The 21,889-nt window shown below is 44.1% G+C and overlaps 1 protein-coding gene across 3 annotated transcripts in view; it reads left to right on the forward strand.

Annotated features, from left to right (window-relative positions):
- Positions 1-21,889, forward strand: part of RNF170 (ring finger protein 170) — a 42,680-nt gene that overhangs the window by 11,659 nt on the left and 9,132 nt on the right. For 2 of the 3 annotated variants that reach the window (XM_063914596.1, XM_063914595.1), the window contains exons 2-4: positions 2,874-3,032; positions 5,605-5,680; positions 20,222-20,330. In XM_063914596.1, coding sequence (XP_063770666.1) covers positions 2,896-3,032; positions 5,605-5,680; positions 20,222-20,330 — 322 coding nt within the window. In that variant the 5' untranslated portion in view covers positions 2,874-2,895. Of the gene's footprint in view, positions 1-2,873; positions 3,033-4,118; positions 4,200-5,604; positions 5,681-20,221; positions 20,331-21,889 lie in introns of those variants that run through there. The other variant, XM_063914597.1, reaches the window with a different exon arrangement.

A 21,889-nucleotide genomic window follows, 5' to 3' on the forward strand; every position in this document is an offset into this window, starting at 1 on the left:
CAGAGAAAATAAGAATTTACTCACCGGTAATTCTATTTCTCGTAGTCCGTAGTGGATGCTGGGCGCCCGTCCCATGTGCAGACTCTCTGCAATACATGTATATAGTTATTGCTTAACTAAAGGGTTATTGTTATGAGCCATCTGTTACTGAGGCTCAGTTGTTGTTCATACTGTTAACTGGGTATGGTTATCACAAGTTGTACGGTGTGATTGGTGTGGCTGGTATGAGTCTTACCCTGGATTCCAAATCCTTTCCTTGTTGTGTCGGCTCTTCCGGGCACAGTTTCCTTAACTGAGGTCTGGAGGAGGGTCATAGAGGGAGGAGCCAGTGCACACCAGATAGTACCTAATCTTTCTTTTAGAGTGCCCAGTCTCCTGCGGAGCCCGTCTATTACCCATGGTCCTTACGGAGTTCCCAGCATCCACTACGGACTACGAGAAATAGAATTACCGGTGAGTAAATTCTTTTTTTTTTTTAAATATACGGTTGCCCAATGTAAAATCCCTGCCTCCATCCCTTAAACATTCACTACGTACGGCTGTGTCATTGACTTCGTGGTACAACCTTGAAATAGTCGCGACGGGTTGTCTTCCTTTTTAACCACGTTCAGTCATGTTTATTCCATGTCTCCGGTGCACCTACACAAATATGTTTATACCTTGTTGTAATGTGTGTTCTCCTACAATTCCTAAGACATTATATAAATTCCATTGTTACTGCTGTGTTCTCTTGTCTCGTAATATGTTATTGGGATACAATTTCTTATCTGCCAATTGTTTGTGATACCTGTATGCATGTGCAGTTCTCTAATAAAATATTGTTTAAAAAAAATAAAAATAAATAGGAGACTACCCTAACTGAAAACCATCCCAAGGCCTTGAAGCAAAGCTAATAGTGAAAAAAACGGGCTTTGAAAGCATGCGTTTAACCTGATTTTCCTCTACAGTATTCAGCACTAAGGGCAGCTTCAGATAGGAGTGGAAACTTCCAGCTCCCGACGCCAATTTTTTTTTTATTTTTTTTAACTGTTTAACTCTCCGTCAGGCGCACCTCTGGGACTCCCGGGTTCAGGCGCAGTGTTGCCCGGCAGGCGCCTGTTAGAAAATCATCATTAGCACCTAATTAACTCAATTCTAACGCTCTTAAAGTGATCAGTGACCTTTATTAGGACGTATAAAGAGAGAAATCGTAGGTTTTACGAGCCATTTCAGCAGAAAATCTGAAGGAAAAAAGAAAAAACCCGAACATGAGTATAAGTTTGGGTGCAGTGTGCCTGAGAGGCCACCCTGGACAAACCTACATATTTCCGCAAAACATCCACAACCTTTGTAATTTTCATTCATAAAATGAGCAAAATAAACAATTAATAGATGAAAATAAAAGGAAAAACGAACCTTCAAAAGTCAAAGGAGTTTGGGCGCAGTGTGCCTGAGGAGGATCACTACTGCACTCCACGCAGGCGGCAGGAAAACTGACTAGGGGGGTTTTGAATAGCACCTAGAGATAGGAAGGTACTAGGAGGGACAGGCCCCTGCGCCCCCTTGGGGCGGAGAGGGGAGCGAGAACAGCTTTGCGGCGCCTGACTGAGAGTTAAGGCAGATTCTGCTTGTAGCCTGTGGTGTTACAAACAGAATCTGCCTCCCGCAAGGCAGGTGTGAGACGTTATCTGGAAGTTGGTAGTGGGGGACACCTCTTCATTACTATTTTATTGTTAATCCTATGCATTAGTTTGCCATACATCTTCAAGGCAAAACCTGTGGAAGACCCAGTCTGAAATACCCATATACAGTGTGTGTGTGTGTGTGTGTGTGTGTGTGTGTGTGTGTGTCCTCAAGATGAGTGTTAATTGCACAATAATTGATATATATTATACAGGGCCAGGTTAACAATGGGGCTGATGGAGCTCCTGCTCCAGGCCTCCACATAAAAATAGGCCCATCATAATGGCAGCATGATGATGACCAACCTACCAGCTGGCCACACAGTCAGCCATAAATCATAAGTCTTAAAATTGATTTTGTAGTTTTCTCAGGAATGTATGCTATTTATGTACTTAGGAAAACAGTGGAGCTGATACTGCACGACGTGTACACACCCATTTTGCTCTCATGCACATTGATCACAGCTCCTTCTCACAGTAGGCCCTTGAACATTTTCAGCTCCAGGCCCATGTGGCCCTTAAACCGGCCCTGATTTTATAGACGCTATCTATTTCTTGATTTAATGTTTAGGGCTCCTATGAAAACAATGCATATAATCACTGACATTTACTGCACATTTATAGAACAAAGGAGATAATTCTGAGTTAATCGCAGCAGCAAGTTTGTTAGCAGTTGGGCAAAACCATGTGCACTGCAGGGGGGGGCAGCTATAACCTATGCAGAGAGAGTTAGATTTGGATGGGTTATTTTGTTTCTGTGCAGGGTAAATACTGGCTGCTTTATTTTTACACTGCAATTTAGATTTCAGTTTGAATACACCCCACCCAAATCTAACTCTCTCTGCACATGTTATATCTGCCCCACCTGCAGTGCACATGGTTTTGCCCAACTGCTAACAAATTTGCTGCTGCGATCAACTCAGAATTAGGCCCAAAATGTAGGACATAAATCCTGCTATTAAATGTTTGTGTAGGACAGTGTTTCCCAACTCCAGTGCTCAAGAACCCCTTCTATTACAGATCTCCTAGCAGGTGCACAGGTGTACTCATTAGTGACGGACACTGTAAAAGAGTCAAAGGTAGTGCTAATTATTTTGGTTGTGATACTGAGGATATCTGTAATACATGCAATGTTAGGGTGCCCTGAGGACTGCAGTTGGGCAACACTTGTGTCAAAAATTTAGGATATTTACACGTTATTTTGTCTTTTAGATATTAATCCATGTAGTTTGGAATGGCGGAAAACCAACAAGATGTTCTGCACTTACAGTTAGATGATGGGTCGTTTATTGAAGGCGTAAGCAATCAAGTGATTGTAGCAGTTGTCATCAGTTTGACCTTTATTGCTGCACTTACATATTTCATGTTAAGGTAAGTCGTAAGATGCAGTTATTTTGAGCACTCTAAATTATTGCTCATAGTATACTGTGGTGTTATTTTGAACCATTACTTTTGTAGTGTTTTAAAAGCGTGAAATATGCTTTGGTAATTATAGTAAATACTACCTCTTACTGTAAAATATTCTGCTCGTCTATAATATATAAATGTGCCAGAAAAACAAAGTGCAAACGTACTGCTCAGTAGGAGAATAATTAGTGTATAGAAAAAGTATAGAAAATGAAATGGGTAAAGTTGAAATAAAGCATATAGACGGTGTATGTTTCAATTTCAGTATATTAAAAATAAGAACAAAAACCAGATGCTGTTGTGTATTAAGAACACTGTATTGGAGCTCTGCCCCCCCTCCCCCCTATTGCTAGTAACCACACACATTTTGCTTCTTAGGGAAAAACAATGTACAGGCTGCCGCTGTGGTGTGGAAGTTCCTAACTAACAGGTTAATGTATTAGGTGTAGGTTAGGGACAGGGTATTAGGATAAATATTTAGGGTATGGATTAGGTTAGGGTACTAGGGTGAGGGTAGGATAGGGATGCTCTACATCCCAGATTGTACTGGATTCTGTGTATGTACCCCAGTTTATGGGGATATTTGTGCAGAAGAGGATGGTTTAGTCGCTCAGTGGTCAGCAGCGTGCAGGGAACAGAGCCCCAGCCTACAGCAGCATCAGGATGAGTGTCAGGCAGAAACTCGTGGTCAGGTCATCGAGGAGCACGCTGTATGGATGAGCCTTAAATGTGTTTCCACTTTACCCAAGTTATCTACGGCACTCTATAAAGGAAAATAAAGCTTTAAATGTATCGTCACATGGTTTTCATTGTGTAAGTGTAATATCCATATTAAACCTGGACATGATTTATAAGTGTATCAAAAGGAGCTTCTTTTTTTTTTTGTCTCAATCTCAACTGTCGGATCACTGGATTTACAGATGTCACAGTTTGAGCTGGCATCAGACAATTGAATATGGGACCAAAAAGATCTATACTGGAAATTACGATTGAGAGATCAGGAACAAGCTATACACCTATCTCCAGGAATGTACAGCATGTGTCATGACATTGCTGGACAATTTACAGCCATTTACTGTACATTTTTGACAAAGTAGTTAAACATCCAAACTACTTTTACTGCTGGCTTGGGTGAGTTACGGGGTGAGTCCTTTAAAATACTGTCCGTGTCTGCCACGTGGAGAGTAAAATTTACAAAATGCCGCCCTGAGCCATCACAACCACCGGCTGACATTGGTTACACAGAGAGAATCTAATTGGCTACATAAAGGCCACATAACACCACAAAACTAAACACCGCACAGTGACCGTTCCAGATCCCCTTTCTCCCAGCATCCAAATAGTTATTTACAGAGCACTAATATCTGCAAGCTATGTACTTCCAATGTTCAGTAACATACTATAGTAAGAAACAGACTACAGTAGATTGACATTGTTTCCAAGCTCAGATTGTGAGACCATGAAGCGTTATTGCAGCATTCACTTTATGTAACAATAGAAATAGACTTGTTTATATAAAACAATTAAGGAGCGCTTATAACATATATATATATATATATATATATATATATATATATATATATATAGTTTAATAATACATAGACAACATTAGTAAAAATAAAATAAAAATAAAATGCAGATACAATATATAATATAAATATAATCGGCTAAAATAGCTTAAATTATAAGCTAATATTGCGGTCCATTTGTGGATAATAATATGCTGATTTCGTCTAGGGTTATTAGAACTGATGTGCTATATAGATAGCAAGTCCCGGACTTTAAAGCGGATATGAAGAAATATGTTATGCTCACCCCTGCTCGGAAATTTAGTTCTCACCAATGGCTGAAATTTAGCGCTGGTTCCCGTCGGTGGCGGTGCAGAGAAGTGAGCTCCAAGCGGCTGATGGAAAACCCTTTCTTGGATGTATCAGGAGGGAAAGCCGCGAGTTCACTGTGAACTCGCGGGGCTAGGAGAGGGGGAAGGGATGCTGAGTCTCTTCAAAATGACTTATTTAAACTGGAAACATGGGCAGCAAAATGGAGAATGAACTTCAATACAGAGAAGTGTAAGGCGAAATCTACATATTCTCTTGACCCTTCAATCCCATTGTAAACTATTGGTTACTCTTGTGTATCCCTCTCCTTTTGTATTTGCCGACCTACCCTCTATGTACCAAAATGTGATGTTCTGCCAGTTGTTGTACTTTATCTGCTGCTTGATGTTGACTGTAATTCTGTTTCTTTGGCTGTATGATGTACCCTTCATTGTGTACACATGACCTCATGACTTTCTTTTTTTTATGTGGATTTACTTCAAGAAATGCATGGTTCTTTTGTTTATTTATGTTTATTTGTTTGTATACTTTTTAAAACTCAATAAAATACACATGAATTTTTTTATTTTTTTTTAAACATTGGTACTACATTATTAGGATTCATTAAATACTATTACAATTATAGGTCCTGTATGGAATTCTTTTTTGTTCTTGTCTACATATGTTTATATGTTATATTGTTTTCATGTGTTAAGCAGAGGTGAGCAGCAAAATATTCACCCTGAAAATCAAGAACGTGTAAGAGCTATACGGGAGCAGCTACAAAATGAACAGGTATGTTATTTTTATCTAAACACTCTCTCTGTTTTTTTAAAAATAGAAGGAGACAATCAGGCGCACCTATTATCGAAATAAAAAAAATAGTTAATAACCTGGATAAGGAAATTCTAGTGTGCTGCTCCCAATGAATAATCTGCAATTATTCAAACTAGCCAAAGAAATACAGTATAGGTACACATATACATACACATGGAGCGCTGATTAATAATATATAAAACAATTTAATACTAACTAATATTGTAATGACAATGTTAATACACAGAGTTAAAATACATACCTATGTATTTTAACAATGTGTATTAACATTGTCATTACAATATTAGTTACTATTAAATTGTTTATATATTATTAATCAGCGCTCCATGTGTATGTATATGTGTACCTATACTGTATTTCTTAAGTTATTTTTATCTTATTATCTCATACTTTCAAGGATGTTAGATATCAAAATGTAGAGAAACTAGTGTTCTACTATCATGCAACTCCCACTCCCCCTGCTCCACCCAATCTTCCTACCTTTCACCTTCTTTCCTTTTTCATTTTCTTCTGCCTTATAAGATGTTAAAGATTGCTGCATGCCGAGACGCACGTGCTTCGATTAAAAAAAAAAACCTTAGGGGGGATATTCAATTAGCCACCGAAGAGACATCCGGAGTAAAATCCCCCAATGTTTCTTCGGGTTTTGCAGTCGGTCTGTTCGATTCGTTCATCTGCTAAAAGGTGTATTTTCACCCAAAAACACACAGGTTCAGTGAAACCTGTGTGTTTTCGGGTGAAATAGCCAGGCAGGTGAAACAAAATCCCTGATAAGCCGCAGCATGTGCTGGTTTATCGGGGCTAATTAGATAACTGCCCCAGCGATACTTTTACACCCGCAGTCGGTGCTGGTAATTGAATATCCCCCTTAGTCTATGTGTCCACAGGCAGTGGGACTAGGACGCTCTCGCTCCCTGCTTATGGGGGGGGGGGACATCGTGGCACTTAAAGGGAACGGGTATTGGGAGTTTATGCTCCCCTCCTGCTACCCAAGTTACAAGCCTCACTGTGAATCAGTAATCGTGGGAAGCCGTGAATATTAGCATAAGAAAGGACATGGCGATGCAAGATCGCGGGAACGCCACACCTCAAAAATAAAGAAAGACGTGTGAGGACACATATGTAACCATCTGGACTCAAGCAAGTATATTCTTAAAACCTGGACTGTAATGGTGGAGTTTAGGAAGCTCTGGCTTAATATGTAATCCCCTCTTTTTCAAGGAACCCAAACTAATTGGACAATTGACTCAAAAGCTGTTTCATGGACAGATCGTGGCTATTCCTTTGTTATTTCTTTGTCAATTAAGCAGGCAAAAGGTCTGGCATTGATTCAAAGTGTGGCATTTGCATTTGGAAGCTGTTGCTGGGAATCCACAGCATGCGGTCAAAGGAGCTCTTAAAGCAGGTGAAACAGGCCATCCTTAGGCTGCAATAGTAAACAAAATCCACCAGAGATAATGGGTACCTTAGAAGTGGCCACATTCGCAGGTTGGTACAGTCTGAGAAAAAAAAAACTACTGATCTCGACAACACAAAAAGGCCTGGACGTCCACGGAAGACAACAGTGGTGGATGTTCACAGGACCCTCTCCGTGGTAAAGAAAAACTCCTTCACAACATGCAGCCAAGTGAAGAACACTCTCCAGAAAGGAAGCAGATCATTATCCACATCCACTATTAAGAAAAGACTTGACAAGAGCAAACACAGATAGTGTTTCCCACAAGGTTCAAACCATTCAGAAGCCTCAAGAATAGAAAGGCCAGATTAGACTGATGGGAAGAAAAATGTATAGATATGGCTTGGAATGGCTCATGATACAAAACATACCACATCATCTGTAAAACACAGTGGATGCAGTGTAATGGCATGGGCATGCATGGGTTCCACTGGGTCACTACGGTTTATTGATGATGTGACAGAAGACAGTCAGCCAGTTGAATTCTGAAGTATATACCGTAGGGATATATTGTCGGCTCAGATTCCGTCAAATTGATTGGACAGTGCTTGACAGCAAAGATGGATAATGACCCACACATACTGCAAAACAAACCCAGGAGTTTTTTTTTTAAGGCAAATAAGTGTAATATTTTGCAATGGCCGAGTCAGTCACCTCAATCCTATCGAGCATGCACTTCACTTACTGCAATAAAAACTAAACTAGCCATGATGAATGAATTAAAAGCCTGGCAAAGCATAACAAATGAGTATACTCTGTATTTAAAGATGCCCATGGTTCCAGACTTCAGGCAGTCATTGTCTGCAAATGATTCTCAACAAAGTATTAAAATTGAACATTTTATATATGATTTATGTTATTTTCTGAAAATAGGTTAACTGTGTGTAAAAATCGTTGCAATTCCTAAACGTTTAATACAATATTTTTGTTCAACCATGTGTGTGTGTGTGTGTGTGTGTGTGTGTGTGTGTATGTGTGTGATATATATAGTAACAAGGTCAGGGGAACAGGTACCATCTCGTGGGGTAGATGGCAGTGAAAGATCACACAAGTCTGTTGGTTTGGTGCAAGTGTTGTCGTGAAGCAAAACAGAAGTAAACATCAAAATAAAATACCTTGCCGGCTGGCACTAACCAAACACAGGATAATCCTAACTCACTAACACAAATACATGAAGGTTTTTAACAGGGGCAGCACACTGGGTTTTAACAGCACTCTCTCACAGAGACTCCACAGTCTCTCCTTTCCCCCAGGCAGTGTGAGAGAGCAATGATCAGGATGACAGCCTTTTTAACACACCCATACACTTGGTGCCCCTAAATAGAAAATGTGAGACAATGTATCCACATTGGTTGGTTGTGCCCTGGGTCTGTGTTCCACAGTAAACATAAACTTTTGCAAAAAAATCACCCTCCACTTTGTTACTCTGGCTCTCTGCCCTTTATTTATAGACATCCATTCTAACGGAGCATTATCAGTCACTAGTTTAAACAGTCTGCCCAATAGGTAATACTTCAAGGTGTCTAATGCCCACTTAATGGCCAAGTCCTCTTCTACTATAGCTTACTTCTTCTCATGTTCATTGAGTTTTCTACTCAAATAAATAATGGGGTGCTCCTCCCCATCTTGTTCTTGGGACATCATGGCACGTACCCCTACCTCTGAGGCATCCGTCTGAACCACAAATTCTTTAGAATAGTTGGGTGTTATCAACATCAGTTGTGTAATGCCATTTTTGATGCCTGAAATTCTTTTTCGGCCTCGGTGTTCAATTTCACCATATTTGATTGTTCACCTTTGGTAAGGTCTGATAAAGGAACTGCAGTGGTGGTAAAATTAGGAATAAACTGTCGGTAATACCCATCATCAAGAAGGCTCTCACCGGCTTTTTATTTACAGGACGGGGACAGTTTTGGATGGCCTCAATTTTGTTCAGTTGGGACTTAGTCAAACCTCTAACTAGTCTTTAACCTCTTCCATTTCTAAGTAGTATTTCTTTGGTTTGTCTGTTAGCCCTGCCTTTCTGACTGAGTCCAAAACTGCTTGTAATCTCACAAAATGAGACTCCCAGTCTGGACTGTGGATTGCCACCTCATCCAGATAGGCAGCTGTATACAACCTGTGAGGTTTCTATCTAAATTCTATCCATTGCCTGTTACTGGGGCCCCATGCAACCCAAAAGGCAACATCCTATACTAAAACATCCCTTCTGGAACAGAAAAGCATTTTTCAGCAGCAGGGTACACTGGTATTCCACAGGGAATAACATCAGGGTGTAGAGTTGGATCTTGATCCAAGGCACCAACAGGCTAAAAACTTTATGACTGTTCCCAGGATGCACTGCACCGCCTCCTCTATATAACCCCTCCTCTGTGCACAGGAGCTCCGTTTTAAAGTTGGTGCCTGCAGTGCAGGTCACTAACAGAGGGGGCTGCCTGAGGCAGCCCTGAAGACTTTGAAAAATGAAGAAAGCTTTTACTATGCTGACTGAGCCGCAGCACTTCTATGTCTGGGAGACATGCCATGCTGCGGCTCCATCACCTCCCCTTTGCGGCGCTCTTTACTCCCGCGGCCTGGTTCCCGGGTACTTACAGCGGAGACGCAGCGGTATTTTGGCACACCGCCGCTGCATCATCTCCAGGATCACGTGGCTGCAGGACTTGGGGAGGAGGTAAGAGGGTCCCAAGGGGGAACCGCCGGGTACAAATTACGATTTGCGTGCGGCCCATGGGAGTCGGACCGCGTGGCTGGCGTGGACACTGTACTGCTCAGGGACCTCACTATATCCACCAGGGCAGTAAACGGAGCACAGTCATATATTTTAGGCTCCACTAAATACCAGTGGTGAAGTCCAGCACTGTGGGGATAGAGTGCTCTCTGTAGCCCCTCCCCCCAGCTCCTGGCGCCATCTACTGCAGATGTTCCTGCCCTGGAGCTATTTTCACTTTCCCCTCTCTCCCTTCTGAGACCTGGCGCTATTTTTAGCTAAGGGCGTCTCTCTGTGGGATTGCTGGGTGCTGTCTCCTCTGTATAGCCGCCTGTTCCAGTGCCGTGCTTATACAGGACACTTGAGTATTCTACCTGTCACTTGACTGTGTTAGTTAAGAAATAAGTGTTTTGCTGACAGAATAGGTGGTACAATTATACTGTGATATACATCCAGTATTGCTGTGCATTGTTATATCTCTCTGCATATACATATCTGCTATTGTATGTAAATTGCCTGTCCAGTGCAGTATTGTTGTGTACATTATTCCTGCATTGTTTGTGACTGAGTGTGCCATATAGCTACTGTGTGTGCTCTCCTTTTCAAGTGTATCACACCCTTGCTATCGCTATATTCTGAACCCTGTGAGGATAAGTGCGTCAGGGTCCACATTTCTTTGAATATAAATATACATATATAGTGCTACCCAGTCTATACATCTCAGTGTATTTTCAGTCATTGCATACCGATTCATTTCTCTGTTTGTGTCCTGCTTTATTAGCATATAAATCAGGGGATTACGGTATTCCTATTGTTTGGCTATATTGCACTGTGTGCCCCACGGCTACATACCTCATAATGTCTGCCACACAGGTCGGGAATTCCGTGGACGCTCCTGCATCAGACAGTGCTGCTTCCACAGATTTACCGAATGGAGAACCTGCTGCTGGGGATGTGGGTCCTGGGTCCCTTAAATCTCCCACTCCATCTGTGGCCCCCGTGGCCAACCAAGAGCCACCGTGGCCCACCTTTTCTTGTATGTTAAATACTTTGGTAACACATCTTACACCCCCTGTGGGACTGCTTGTGCCATTGCAGCCACAAATTGTCCCTGTAGCTAACCCGCCGTGGGCGGACACATGATCTGACCAGATACATGTTTTGAATAAATCCTTGGTTAAACATCTCAGCGCTCTGGGGCTACGAGGTCCTCTAAGTGTGTGATTTCCTCCTCTCAATCCACCCATGTTTCCGATACTTCTGATGAAGATGGGGCTTATACTGATCCAACTGATTCTGACTCAGCGGACGCTGATGGGGAGTATGTACCTCAGGTTGATGTCCCTAAATTAGTGGAAGCTATCAAAATGGTTCTCCAGATTGATAATGAAGCTGATCCCACTACTGCATCAAAAAAGCCTAATAAATTCAAGCATCAGAAGGTGGCAAAGGTAGTTTTCCTCACTCTAAACTTTTAATTGACATACGTCAAGAGGCTTGGGTCTCCCCAGGAAAGAGGTTTGCCCTATCCAAGAAGATGTTGGCTCATTTTCCTATCCCTACGGAGTTAACTAACAAGTGGGAAACTCCACCGCCGGTCGACTCGCATGTCGCACGGATCATGGTTTCCTCTTCTCTGTCACCACTGTCACCTCCCTGGAGGAGCCGACAGATAAGCGTGTGGAGGGATGCCTGAAGTGTATTTATTCCCTAACTGGGGCAATTCACAGGCCCACTATTGCGGCCTCCTGGGCTGCAAAAGCTATTGATGCGTGGGTCCAGGTACTGGAGGAAGAGCTACCTCAGGATATTTCTGACATCGCCAAACAGTGTCTGTCTCATATTGCCACTGCCTCCCATTATATTGAAGAGGTGTCCTCTGAGGCAGGTGTTCTGGCGTCCAAAGCATCCACTACGTCTATTTTGGCTCGCCGGATTCTATGGTTGCGGTCCTGGAAGGTGGACCTAGATTCTAAGAATACTCTGGAGGTGCTCCCTTTTAAGGGAGACATCCTTTTTGGAGAAGATCTTAATAAGATCGTTACTGACTTCGTGCCTTCCTAATACTGCTCCTTCTGCTCAGAAAGCTAAAAGTACTACTTTTCGTTTCTTTCGGACCTCCGGTAAATCAAAGGGTCAGGGGTACGCAAGCTAGCCTCGTACTTCCAAGACCGGTAAGCCCAAATCTAAACAATCCTGGGCTGCCCGTCAGCCTGCTTCCAAAACAGGATAAGCCTGCAGCATGACGGGGTGGGCTTCCCCCTGGGGGACCCCAGAGTGGGAGGCCGACTCCTGCAGTTCCCCCAGGTCTGGTTAAGGATCACTTCAGACACATGGGTGCAGGAAGTTGTCTCTCACGGGTACGCGGTCTCTTTCAAGAGCCGTCCCCCTCGCCAGTTTTGCTCAACAGTCATCATATCTGACCCATTGAAGGCGCAAGCTCTACACTTGATTGTCCAATCCCTCCTGGAGACAGGAGTGGTGGTGCCAGTGCCTATCTCCCAAACAGGGAGGGGCTACTACTCGACCCTGTTTCTAGTACCGAAACCCAATGGGTCTTTACGGCCTGTTCTCAACCTCAAGTCACTGAATGAGTTTGTGAGAGTTTCCAAGTTCCGTATGGAAACACTGCGCTCCATTGTACTGGCCATGGAACCTGGGGACTACATGGTATCCCTGGATATACAGGATGCTTACCTGCATATACCTATTGCCATTTCACATCAGCAATATCTGCGGTTTGTTATTGGCAACCTCCATTATCAATTCAGGGATCTGCCGTTTGGACTGACTACGGCCCCTCGGATTTTCACCAAGATCATGGCCGTGATGACAGCTTATCTCCGTCAACAGGGAATCCTGCCATATCTGGACGACCTGCTGATCCTGGCAAGCTCCCAAGATGTCCTCCTGAGTCATCTCCAGCTGATTCCTGTGCAATTTCTCACAGTCCACGGATGGCTGATCAATTGGAAAAAGTCCTCCCTGGTCCCTGAGCGGCGCATGGTGCACCTGGGGGCCCTGCTGTATACGCACAGCCAGAGGCTGTTTCTGTCTCCAGAGAAGGTCCTGAGGCTTCAGGACAGGATCAGATATTTCCTCTCTCGCCCAAAAGTGTCTCTTCACTCGGCGATGCAAGTACTAGGCCTGATGGTGTCGACTTTCGACATGATGGAGTATGCTCAATTCCATTCTCGCCATCTCCAACGGTTAATCCTATCCAAGTGGGACGGTCTGCCTCAGCGGCTCAGGTCTCAAATGATGGTCCTGACTCCGGAGGTCCGCTTATCCCTGTCCTGGTGGCTCCAGGATCAACAGTTGAGCAGGGGCCGTCCCTTCTGGATTACCCACTGGGTCCTCCTGACGACGGACGCCAGTCTGCTGGGATGGGACGCGGTGTTCGAGCAACACACTCTCCAGGGTCGCTGCGCCAAGGAGGAATCTCTCCTCCCCATCAACATTCTGGAACTGCAGGCAGTGTACAATGCCCTGCCTCTGTTAAGGAACAGGCCTGTTCATGTACAGTTGGACAACACCACCGTGGTGGCGTACATAAATCGTCAAGGTGGCACTCGAAGCCGAAAAGCAATGATGGAAGTGTCCAGGACTCTTCAGTGGGCGGAACGCCTTCTGCCAGCAATATTGGCAGTGTTCATTCCGGGTGTCCTCAACTAGGAAGCGAATTTCCTCAGTCGCCCGGACGTACACGGCGGAGAGTGGAGCCTTCATCCGGAGGTGTTTCAACTCCTAGTGGACAAGTGTGACCTACCAGACGTAGACCTGATGGCGTCTTGACACAATCACAAAAGTTCGGTCTTCGGGTCATGGACAAGGGATCCCCAAGCAGCGTTTGTGTACGCACTGGCAATTCCATGTAAATTTCGACTGCCATACGTGTTCCCTCCGGTGTCACTCCTGCCCAGGGTTCTGCGGAAGTTCAAGCAAGAAGGAGGAATGCTACTTCAAGTCGCTCCAGCGTGGCCCATGCGGCATTGGTTCATCGGACCTACAGGGTCTATCGATGGAACGTCCTCTACTACTTCCTCAAAGCCCAGACCTCCTCGTTCAGGGCCCTTGTGTCTACCCAGACCTGGCCAGACTGGCTTTGACGGCGTTGCTCTTGTAGCGTCACTCCTGAGGGCAAAAGGTTTCTCTGAGGCGGTCATCCAAACTATGTTGAAGGCCCGTAAACCGGCTTCGGCTCGGATTTACTACAAGGTCTGGAACTCTTACTTCACCTGGTGTGCTGCTAAGAACTACGATGTTTACAAGTTCAGAACCGCATGGCTTCTGGCTTTTCTGCAACAAGTCCTGGACTTAGGCCTTCGTCTGGCCTCTCTCAAGGTTCATATTTCTGCCTTGTCGGTGTGGTTTCAGAGGAAACTTGTGTCTATTCCAGACGTTCATACCTTCACTCAGGGTGTCTTGCAGATACAACCTCCCTATATCCCTCCTGTGGCTCCATGGGATCTGTCTGTTGTCCTTAATTCCCTTCAAGGGTCTCCCTTTGAGCCTCTTGATTCGGTGGACCTGAAATGGCTTCCACCTCCCAGGATGCCTCCTTTGGTGCCGGGTTTCTAGTGCCCGCTGCAGCGCGTCCCCTCCCATGAGGAACTGCTTTAAGACATCCCCGATGTTATTCCCTGTGGAATACCAGTGTACGCCGCTGCAGAAAAGGAGATTTATGGTAGACTTACCATTGTTAAATCTTTTTCTGCGAGGTACACTGGATTCCACAGGGCGCCCACCCTGACGCACTTAGCTTCTTTGGGTTTGTATGGCATTAGCCGCTGGCCCCTTCTCCTGTCGTGAGAACGTGGTTCTAGGTGACCAACATTTACCATCTCTTTACTGCATTGGACTGGTTAACAAAACTCCGCTCCTGTGCACGGAGGAGTTATATAGAGGAGGCGGTGCAGTGCATCCTGGGAACAGTCAAAGTTTTTAGCCTGTTTGTGCCTCGGATCAAGATCCAGCTCAACACCCCGATGTTATTCCCTGTGGAATCCAGTGTACCTCTCAGAAAGAGATTTAACAATGGTAAGTCTACCATAAATCTCCTTTTTTCTTTCATCCTGTCAGTTAATGGGATCTGCCAGTAACTTTTTATCAGGTCCAGTGTGGTGAGTTGTCTGGCTATTCCTAGCCTTTCTATCAACTTATCCACATGGGGTATGAGGTATGCATCAAACTTGACACTGCATTTACCTTACGAAAATCATTGCAGAAGCGTAGACTACCATCTGGTTTCGGAATTAGAACTATGGGGCTGGACTGTGTCACCTCGATGACACCAAGTTCTAGCATATTCCTAATCTCTTTAGAGACAGCCTCTCGCTGTGCTTCAGGAATTCGATGTGTTGACTTCACCCCTTGTTTTGTGACTGCAGTGTTTTATTATGGCAGTTCAGCTGGGCAGCGCTGAGAACACATTCCTGTTCCAGTTGAGTAATCCTTCAGCCTCGTTCTTCTGAGTAGCTGGGCAAAGTTCAGATGACAGGGCTATCCTACTCTTCCAGTATTTAATTAGGTTAACATGGTAAATTTGTTCAGGCTTTCTTTGCCTGGTTAGTATACCTTTATAGTTAACCTCATTCACTTTTTTCCTGATCTTAAATGGACTTTGCCATTTAGCCGAAAACTTGCTTTCCACTGTGGGTATCAAAACAAGACCCCTATCCCCAGGGGCATTTCAATTATACACTCTTTGTTGAGCTTGTTGGGCCTGCTCCATATATTTCTTGACAATGGTCACCACGGCCGCAATCTTGTCCTGCATCTGTGATACATGTTTAGTTACATTTTTTATAGGGTGTGGGCTGCTCTTCCATCTCTCTTTAGCCACTCTCTGGGATGTATCCCTTACAACAGATCAAAAGGAGAGAATCCCGTAGAGGACTGAGATACTTCTTTTATAGCCAACATCAAATATGGCAATAAATAATCCCAGTTGTTCCCATCCTTATCAACATCCTTTTACAGCATACTTTTTAGGATTTTGTTGTTTAGGATTTTGTTCAACCACTCTATTTGGGGATGATAACTTTGAACCATTTGCATAATTCCTTCATAATTCTAGACGTAAAAGGGGTACCTTGATCAGTGAAAATTTCTTTTGGTATTCCCACCCTACTAAAAACTTGCACTAGCTCTATAGCTATTGTCTTGATTTACATATTACACAAAGGGAAGGATTTTGAGTAGCATAATTCACTATTACAAGAATATACTGATAACTCGAAGGAGAATTTAACATGGCCCTAACCAGATCCATGGCTAATCTGTCAAAAGGGACCTCTATAACAGGCATCGGTACTAGGGGGCTTTTGAAATGGGGTCTTGGAGCATGATACTGGCACTCGGGGTTGGAAGAATAATATTCAGACGCATCTTTATATACCCTGGGCCAAAAGAACCGCTGCAAAATCCTTTAGGTGGTCTCTTAAGCCCCTACATGTCCTGCAGTGATGTGAACATGATCTAGGTCCAACACTGTTCTCCTATATGGCTGGGGAACCACAAGATGTTCTACTAAATCCTTACCCTTTTTTGTCACTTGGTACAGTACTAGAGTTCATTGCGGAGGGTCATATGTAGGTACGTAAGCTTGTTATCAGGATCTACTGGTTCCCCATTGATAACATTCACATTTTCTCTGGCATTTATCAAGATGCGATCCCTTAACTGTTCTGATGCAAACTGATCCTTTCTTACTTCAAGATGAGATATACTTTTAGCACCATCTGCAGCTTCTCCTATCCTTGGAGGAGGTACCCACCTGCGCAAAGCCACGGGCAGGGACCGCAAATAATAGTCCATGACAACTCTTTCCACCATCTGCAGTTAATATAACTTAACCATTTTGTTGTTAGGTTACGTTTTTAGAGATTTCAACCCTTTTATCAAGACATATAAGTCTTGACAAGAGTTGAAATCCTTGAAACGTTGCTTCCTGCTGCATTCATTTAATGGGCTCCTGGAGGGGTGGTATTCAGTATGTCGGCTGTTGGGATCCCGGTGCTCAGTATACCGGCACCGTAGTCCCGACACCCGGCATACCGACAACTATTCTCCCTCTTGGGGATCCACGACCCCCCTGGAGGGAGAATAAATAGCGTGGCGAGCGCAGAGAGCCCGCAAGGGGCTCCTTTGCGCTCGCCTAGCTGTCGGTATGCCAGCGCTCGGGATCCCGGCGCCGGGATCCTGGCTGCCGGCATACCATACTACACCCCTCCTGGAGTGCTGTCTCCTTGCTGCATATACTTGTTTTATGTGGAACGGCACCCGGACACGGTGTTATTGTTGAGAGAGGAGTACCAGACACCTACATTTGTACATAGATATAGTGGTATCTCTAACTTATAAAATGTTCCTTGTTGTGATGAAATAAGATGAAACAGAATAGGAGGCACTGTGTCGGTTAGACAGACATGGGCTGCTTTTCTCTAAGTAGTGTTTTTGTGAGTGATGCTATTGTTTAGATTTGTGGAGTGATACAGTTGTTGTGGTTTCTGTGATGGGGTTTTGATGACAGTTGGAAGTAGTTCAGACATGCAGTTACGCTGGGAGGTAAGTTGTCGTTGTAAAACAATGCATTTATAATGTCATTTAATTACATATAAGTTCAGATATTGTTAGCTTGCTGCCTTACAACACTGAAGTATTGGGCTCAATTTCCACCAAGGCCCTGTCTGTGTATGTTCTTTCCATGTTTGCATGGGTTTCCCCTGGTAATCAGGTTTCCACCTACAATCCAAAAACATACTGAAAGGTTACATGACTTCTGACAAAAAAATAAATGAATAATCCTAGTGTATAGAAAATATAGACTACAAATCACACTGGCGTAGGGACTGATGTGAATATAAATATTATCTGTAAAGTGCTGCAGAATATGTGTGCGCTATATAAATTAGTTTATTAAATACTACTATAATATCTTATACATTTTTGCTGATACTGTTGCTTGAGCTATAAAATGAAATTGGCAATCAGTTGCTCTATATTTGCCTTGCGCTTCATGTTCATTCATGGATACCGTGATGCTGCTGTATGTGCTACTGTCCACTGTTGTCCTGAAGATGTTTGTTTCCCTTTCCATTCCATGCTGATATCAAGTAAGACAGTGCTGCTCGTGAATCAGTAGCAGCTTGCTTAGGTCACTGAACCTCATACAAAAACCTTTCAAAGTTTCTGACTTCTCCTCTAGCAGACATTACAGCCATGATTACAGTCAACCTGTTCACTCCAGAATTTGTATACATAACCACGACTATGCTGAGATGTTATGTACTTAATATATCCAGTTATTTTTATTTTTCATTTAGGCCACTACCACTATGACATAAGCTTATCAGGTGGTGATTTGGTTAAATTGCTGCTTTTTGTAGAGTGTTTGGGCGAGTTACAAACCAAGGAAAATACAAAACCACAATTTTTACATCTTGAGACTACGGTATAAACTGCCAGATATATAGACCTGCAGTTGTACAAACTGCAGGAGAAACCCGCTGGATAAAAAAAAGCCAAACCAAATAGGTGGTTGGAGCAGGCGCTATAGATAAACTTTCTTCCTTTCCTGGACTGGTGGTGCTACCTAGCATTGGTGCCAGTCCATCAGAGGGAAGAGGTGAGGGTTGAACATCTGTTCAGACACCTGTTGTTACTCACTGCCGGCAGGTACCGGGGAACAAAGTAATACCCCTTTCACACCAAATTCCCGGGACCATCCCGGGTCAATAAAAACTGCTTTCAAGCCATTTCACAGCAGTGTCTTCTCCTCTGCCGGAGCTTGGAAATGTCATAATTTACAAGCACCGGAGAGCCAGCTCTCTATAGGGAGTTAATGGGACCAAATCCGACCCAGGTTAACTGTTTTCACTGCCCCGTAACCAGAGTCGTCCATTGTCAAACCCAGGACGCTATCCAAGTTGGATTCCTGGGTCACATGTCCTAGGGTTTTTTTGGGGGGGGGCCCGTTCACACTGAGCCGCAACCCTTGTTAACCTGGCAATAACCCTGGTCGAGTCGGCGGTGTGAAAGGGGTAGTAATGAATCCCTTATAGTTTAGTACATGCTACATACACTGTACATTTGAGTAATTACTGATTTGAATCACATGCTTTGTCTCTCTGTGTTCTGTTTCATGCATTGGCTCCTACTTTAAGTGATTCACTGCTGGCCTCCTTTACTTGTGCAGCAATGAATGCGGATTTATTCTTGTCACTAGTTTTGAATAAACTTGCAGACCATTTGGAAGTGTCAGAAACAGCTACTGCTGAATGGATTACTTCTGAGTACTCATGTGCATAATGCACAAATCACAGACGGACTTTAGAAGTGTGTTCTGGGACCTGTGTTTGTATCGGTATCCGTTTGGATGGTCGACCATGTTATGGTCGACATTCATTAGGTCGACCACTATTGGTCGACATGGACACATGGTCGACACATGAAAAGGGCGACATGAGTTTAAAAAAAAATCTTTTGGGGAGCTTTTCCATACTTTACGATCCACGTGGACTACGATTGGGAACGGTAATCTGTGCCGAGCGCAGCGGTAGCGGAGCGAGGCACCTTGCCCGAAGCATGGTGAGCAAAGTGAGCCATGCGAGGGGAAGCGGTGCACTAATTGGGGTTCCCCGTAACTTTACGCAGCAAACGACACCAAAAAAAAGTTTAAAAACCTCATGTCGACCTTTTCATGTGTCGACCTTTCACGTATCGACCATTTTCATGTGTTGACCATTTGTCCATGTCGACCATGCCAATGTCTATCAACAGTGGTCGACCTAATGACTGTCGACCATAACATGGTCGACCATTCATACCGGAACCGTTTGTATCATGTGGTTATACACTACAGAACAGTGTGCAGTTTTCTGGAAGCTTGGGTACTCTGAAGGGGAGAGTGGGGTGCGGGCAAACAAAGCAGAGCTTGCAAAGTATTATATATTTCAGTACAGTTTTGGGTACTCCTGTGTGTTACGTTTTCACCTTTTATTGCTCAAGAATTGATGAAAAATGTTGGTTGTATTTGCTCCAACAGCCGCTCAGCCTGCTGTCTTTGAGACTCTATTTAAAATTCTGTAGGCTACTACAACTGGAAAAGAAGTGAATGCCAGCATCAACTGTCACCAAAGTAATGGGGGCCCCACAGTTATATATTAGTTGAATGAGTAATAGAAATTTGTGGTAGAAGTTTGTGGCAAAGAAATAACAATGACCGAATTCTGTATTATCATGTATTTGTTGTCTGAATTCTGCCATTATAATAAAGTTAGAGAATTAAAAAGAAAATGTGTAAATTTTAATTGGATTTTTTTTTTATTACCAGGAAACGACTGTCCCACCTCGACATCAATTCTACTCAGACATGTCTTGCCCAGTCTGTTTACAACAAGCTACGTTTCCATTGGAAACAAACTGTGGGCATCTTTTCTGTGGTAAATATAATTCCAATTTTAACATTGTCAAAACAATTCCACCTGCCCTTCCAGGTCTCTATTGGATATGTAATGATACGTAACCCGAAGGTATGCTTATACTGTGTTTAGCGTATACACTCTCCATGGATATATCAGATGTTTCTCTGACATCCTAGTGGATGCTGGGAACTCCGTAAGGACCATGGGGAATAGCGGCTCCGCAGGAGACAGGGCACATCTAAAGAAAGCTTTAGGATCACCTGGTGTGCACTGGCTCCTCCCCCTATGACCCTCCTCCAAGCCTCAGTTAGATTTTCTGTGCCCGACGAGAAGGGTGCACACTAGGGGCTCTCCTGAGCTCTTTGTGAAAGTTTTAGTTTAGGTTTATTATTTTCAGTGAGACCTGCTGGCAACAGGCTCACTGCATCGAGGGACTAAGGGGAGAAGAAGCGAACTCACCTGCGTGCAGAGTGGATTGGGCTTCTTAGGCTACTGGACATTAGCTCCAGAGGGACGATCACAGGTTCAGCCTGGATGGGTCACCGGAGCCGCGCCGCCGGCCCCCTTACAGAGCCAGAAGAGCGAAGAGGTCCGGAAAAATCGGCGGCAGAAGACTTTCCTGTCTTCAGATAAAGGTAGGCGCACAGCACCGCAGCTGTGCGCCATTGCTCTCAGCACACTTCACACTCCGGTCACTGAGGGTGCAGGGCGCTGGGGGGGCAGCGCCCTGAGACGCAATAAATCGATAGAAAACCTTTTATGGCTAAAATAAATGCATCACATATAACTCCTGGGCTATATGGATGCATTTAACCCCTGCCAAAACATACAAGAAAACGGATGATAAGGACGCCGAGAAAGGGGCGGAGCCTATCTCCTCAGCACACTGGCGCCATTTTCCCTCACAGCTCAGTTGGAGGGAAGCTCCCTGGCTCTCCCCTGCAGTCACTACACTACAGAAAGGGGTTAAAAAAGAGAGGGGGGCACAAATTAGGCGCAGTATAAACAATACAGCAGCTATAAAGGGAAAAACACTTATATAAGGTTATCCCTGTATATATATAGCGCTCTGGTGTGTGCTGGCAAACTCTCCCTCTGTCTCCCCAAAGGGCTAGTGGGGTCCTGTCCTCTATCAGAGCATTCCCTGTGTGTGTGCTGTGTGTCGGTACGTTTGTGTCGACATGTATGAGGAGAAAAATGATGAGGAGACGGAGTAGAGTGTCTGTAATAGTGTTGTCACCCCCTGGGGGGTCGACACCTGAGTGGATGTACTGTTGAAATTGCGTGACAGTGTCAGCTTTGTATAAAAGACAGTGGTTGACATGAGACAGCCGGCTACTCAGCTTGTGCATGTCCAGACGTCTCATACAGGGGCTCTAAAGCGCCCGTTACCTCAGATACAGACGCCGACACGGATACTGACTCCTGTGTCGACGGTGAAGAGACAACCGTGATTTCCAATAGGGCCACACATTGCATGATTGAGGCAATGGAAAAAGTTTACACTCTTCTGATAATATAAATACCACCAAAAAAAGGGGTATTATGTTTGGTGAGGAAAAACTTCCTGTAGTTTT

Source organism: Pseudophryne corroboree, chromosome 1, assembly GCF_028390025.1.
Source record: "Pseudophryne corroboree isolate aPseCor3 chromosome 1, aPseCor3.hap2, whole genome shotgun sequence".
NCBI classification, from domain to species: domain Eukaryota; kingdom Metazoa; phylum Chordata; class Amphibia; order Anura; family Myobatrachidae; genus Pseudophryne; species Pseudophryne corroboree.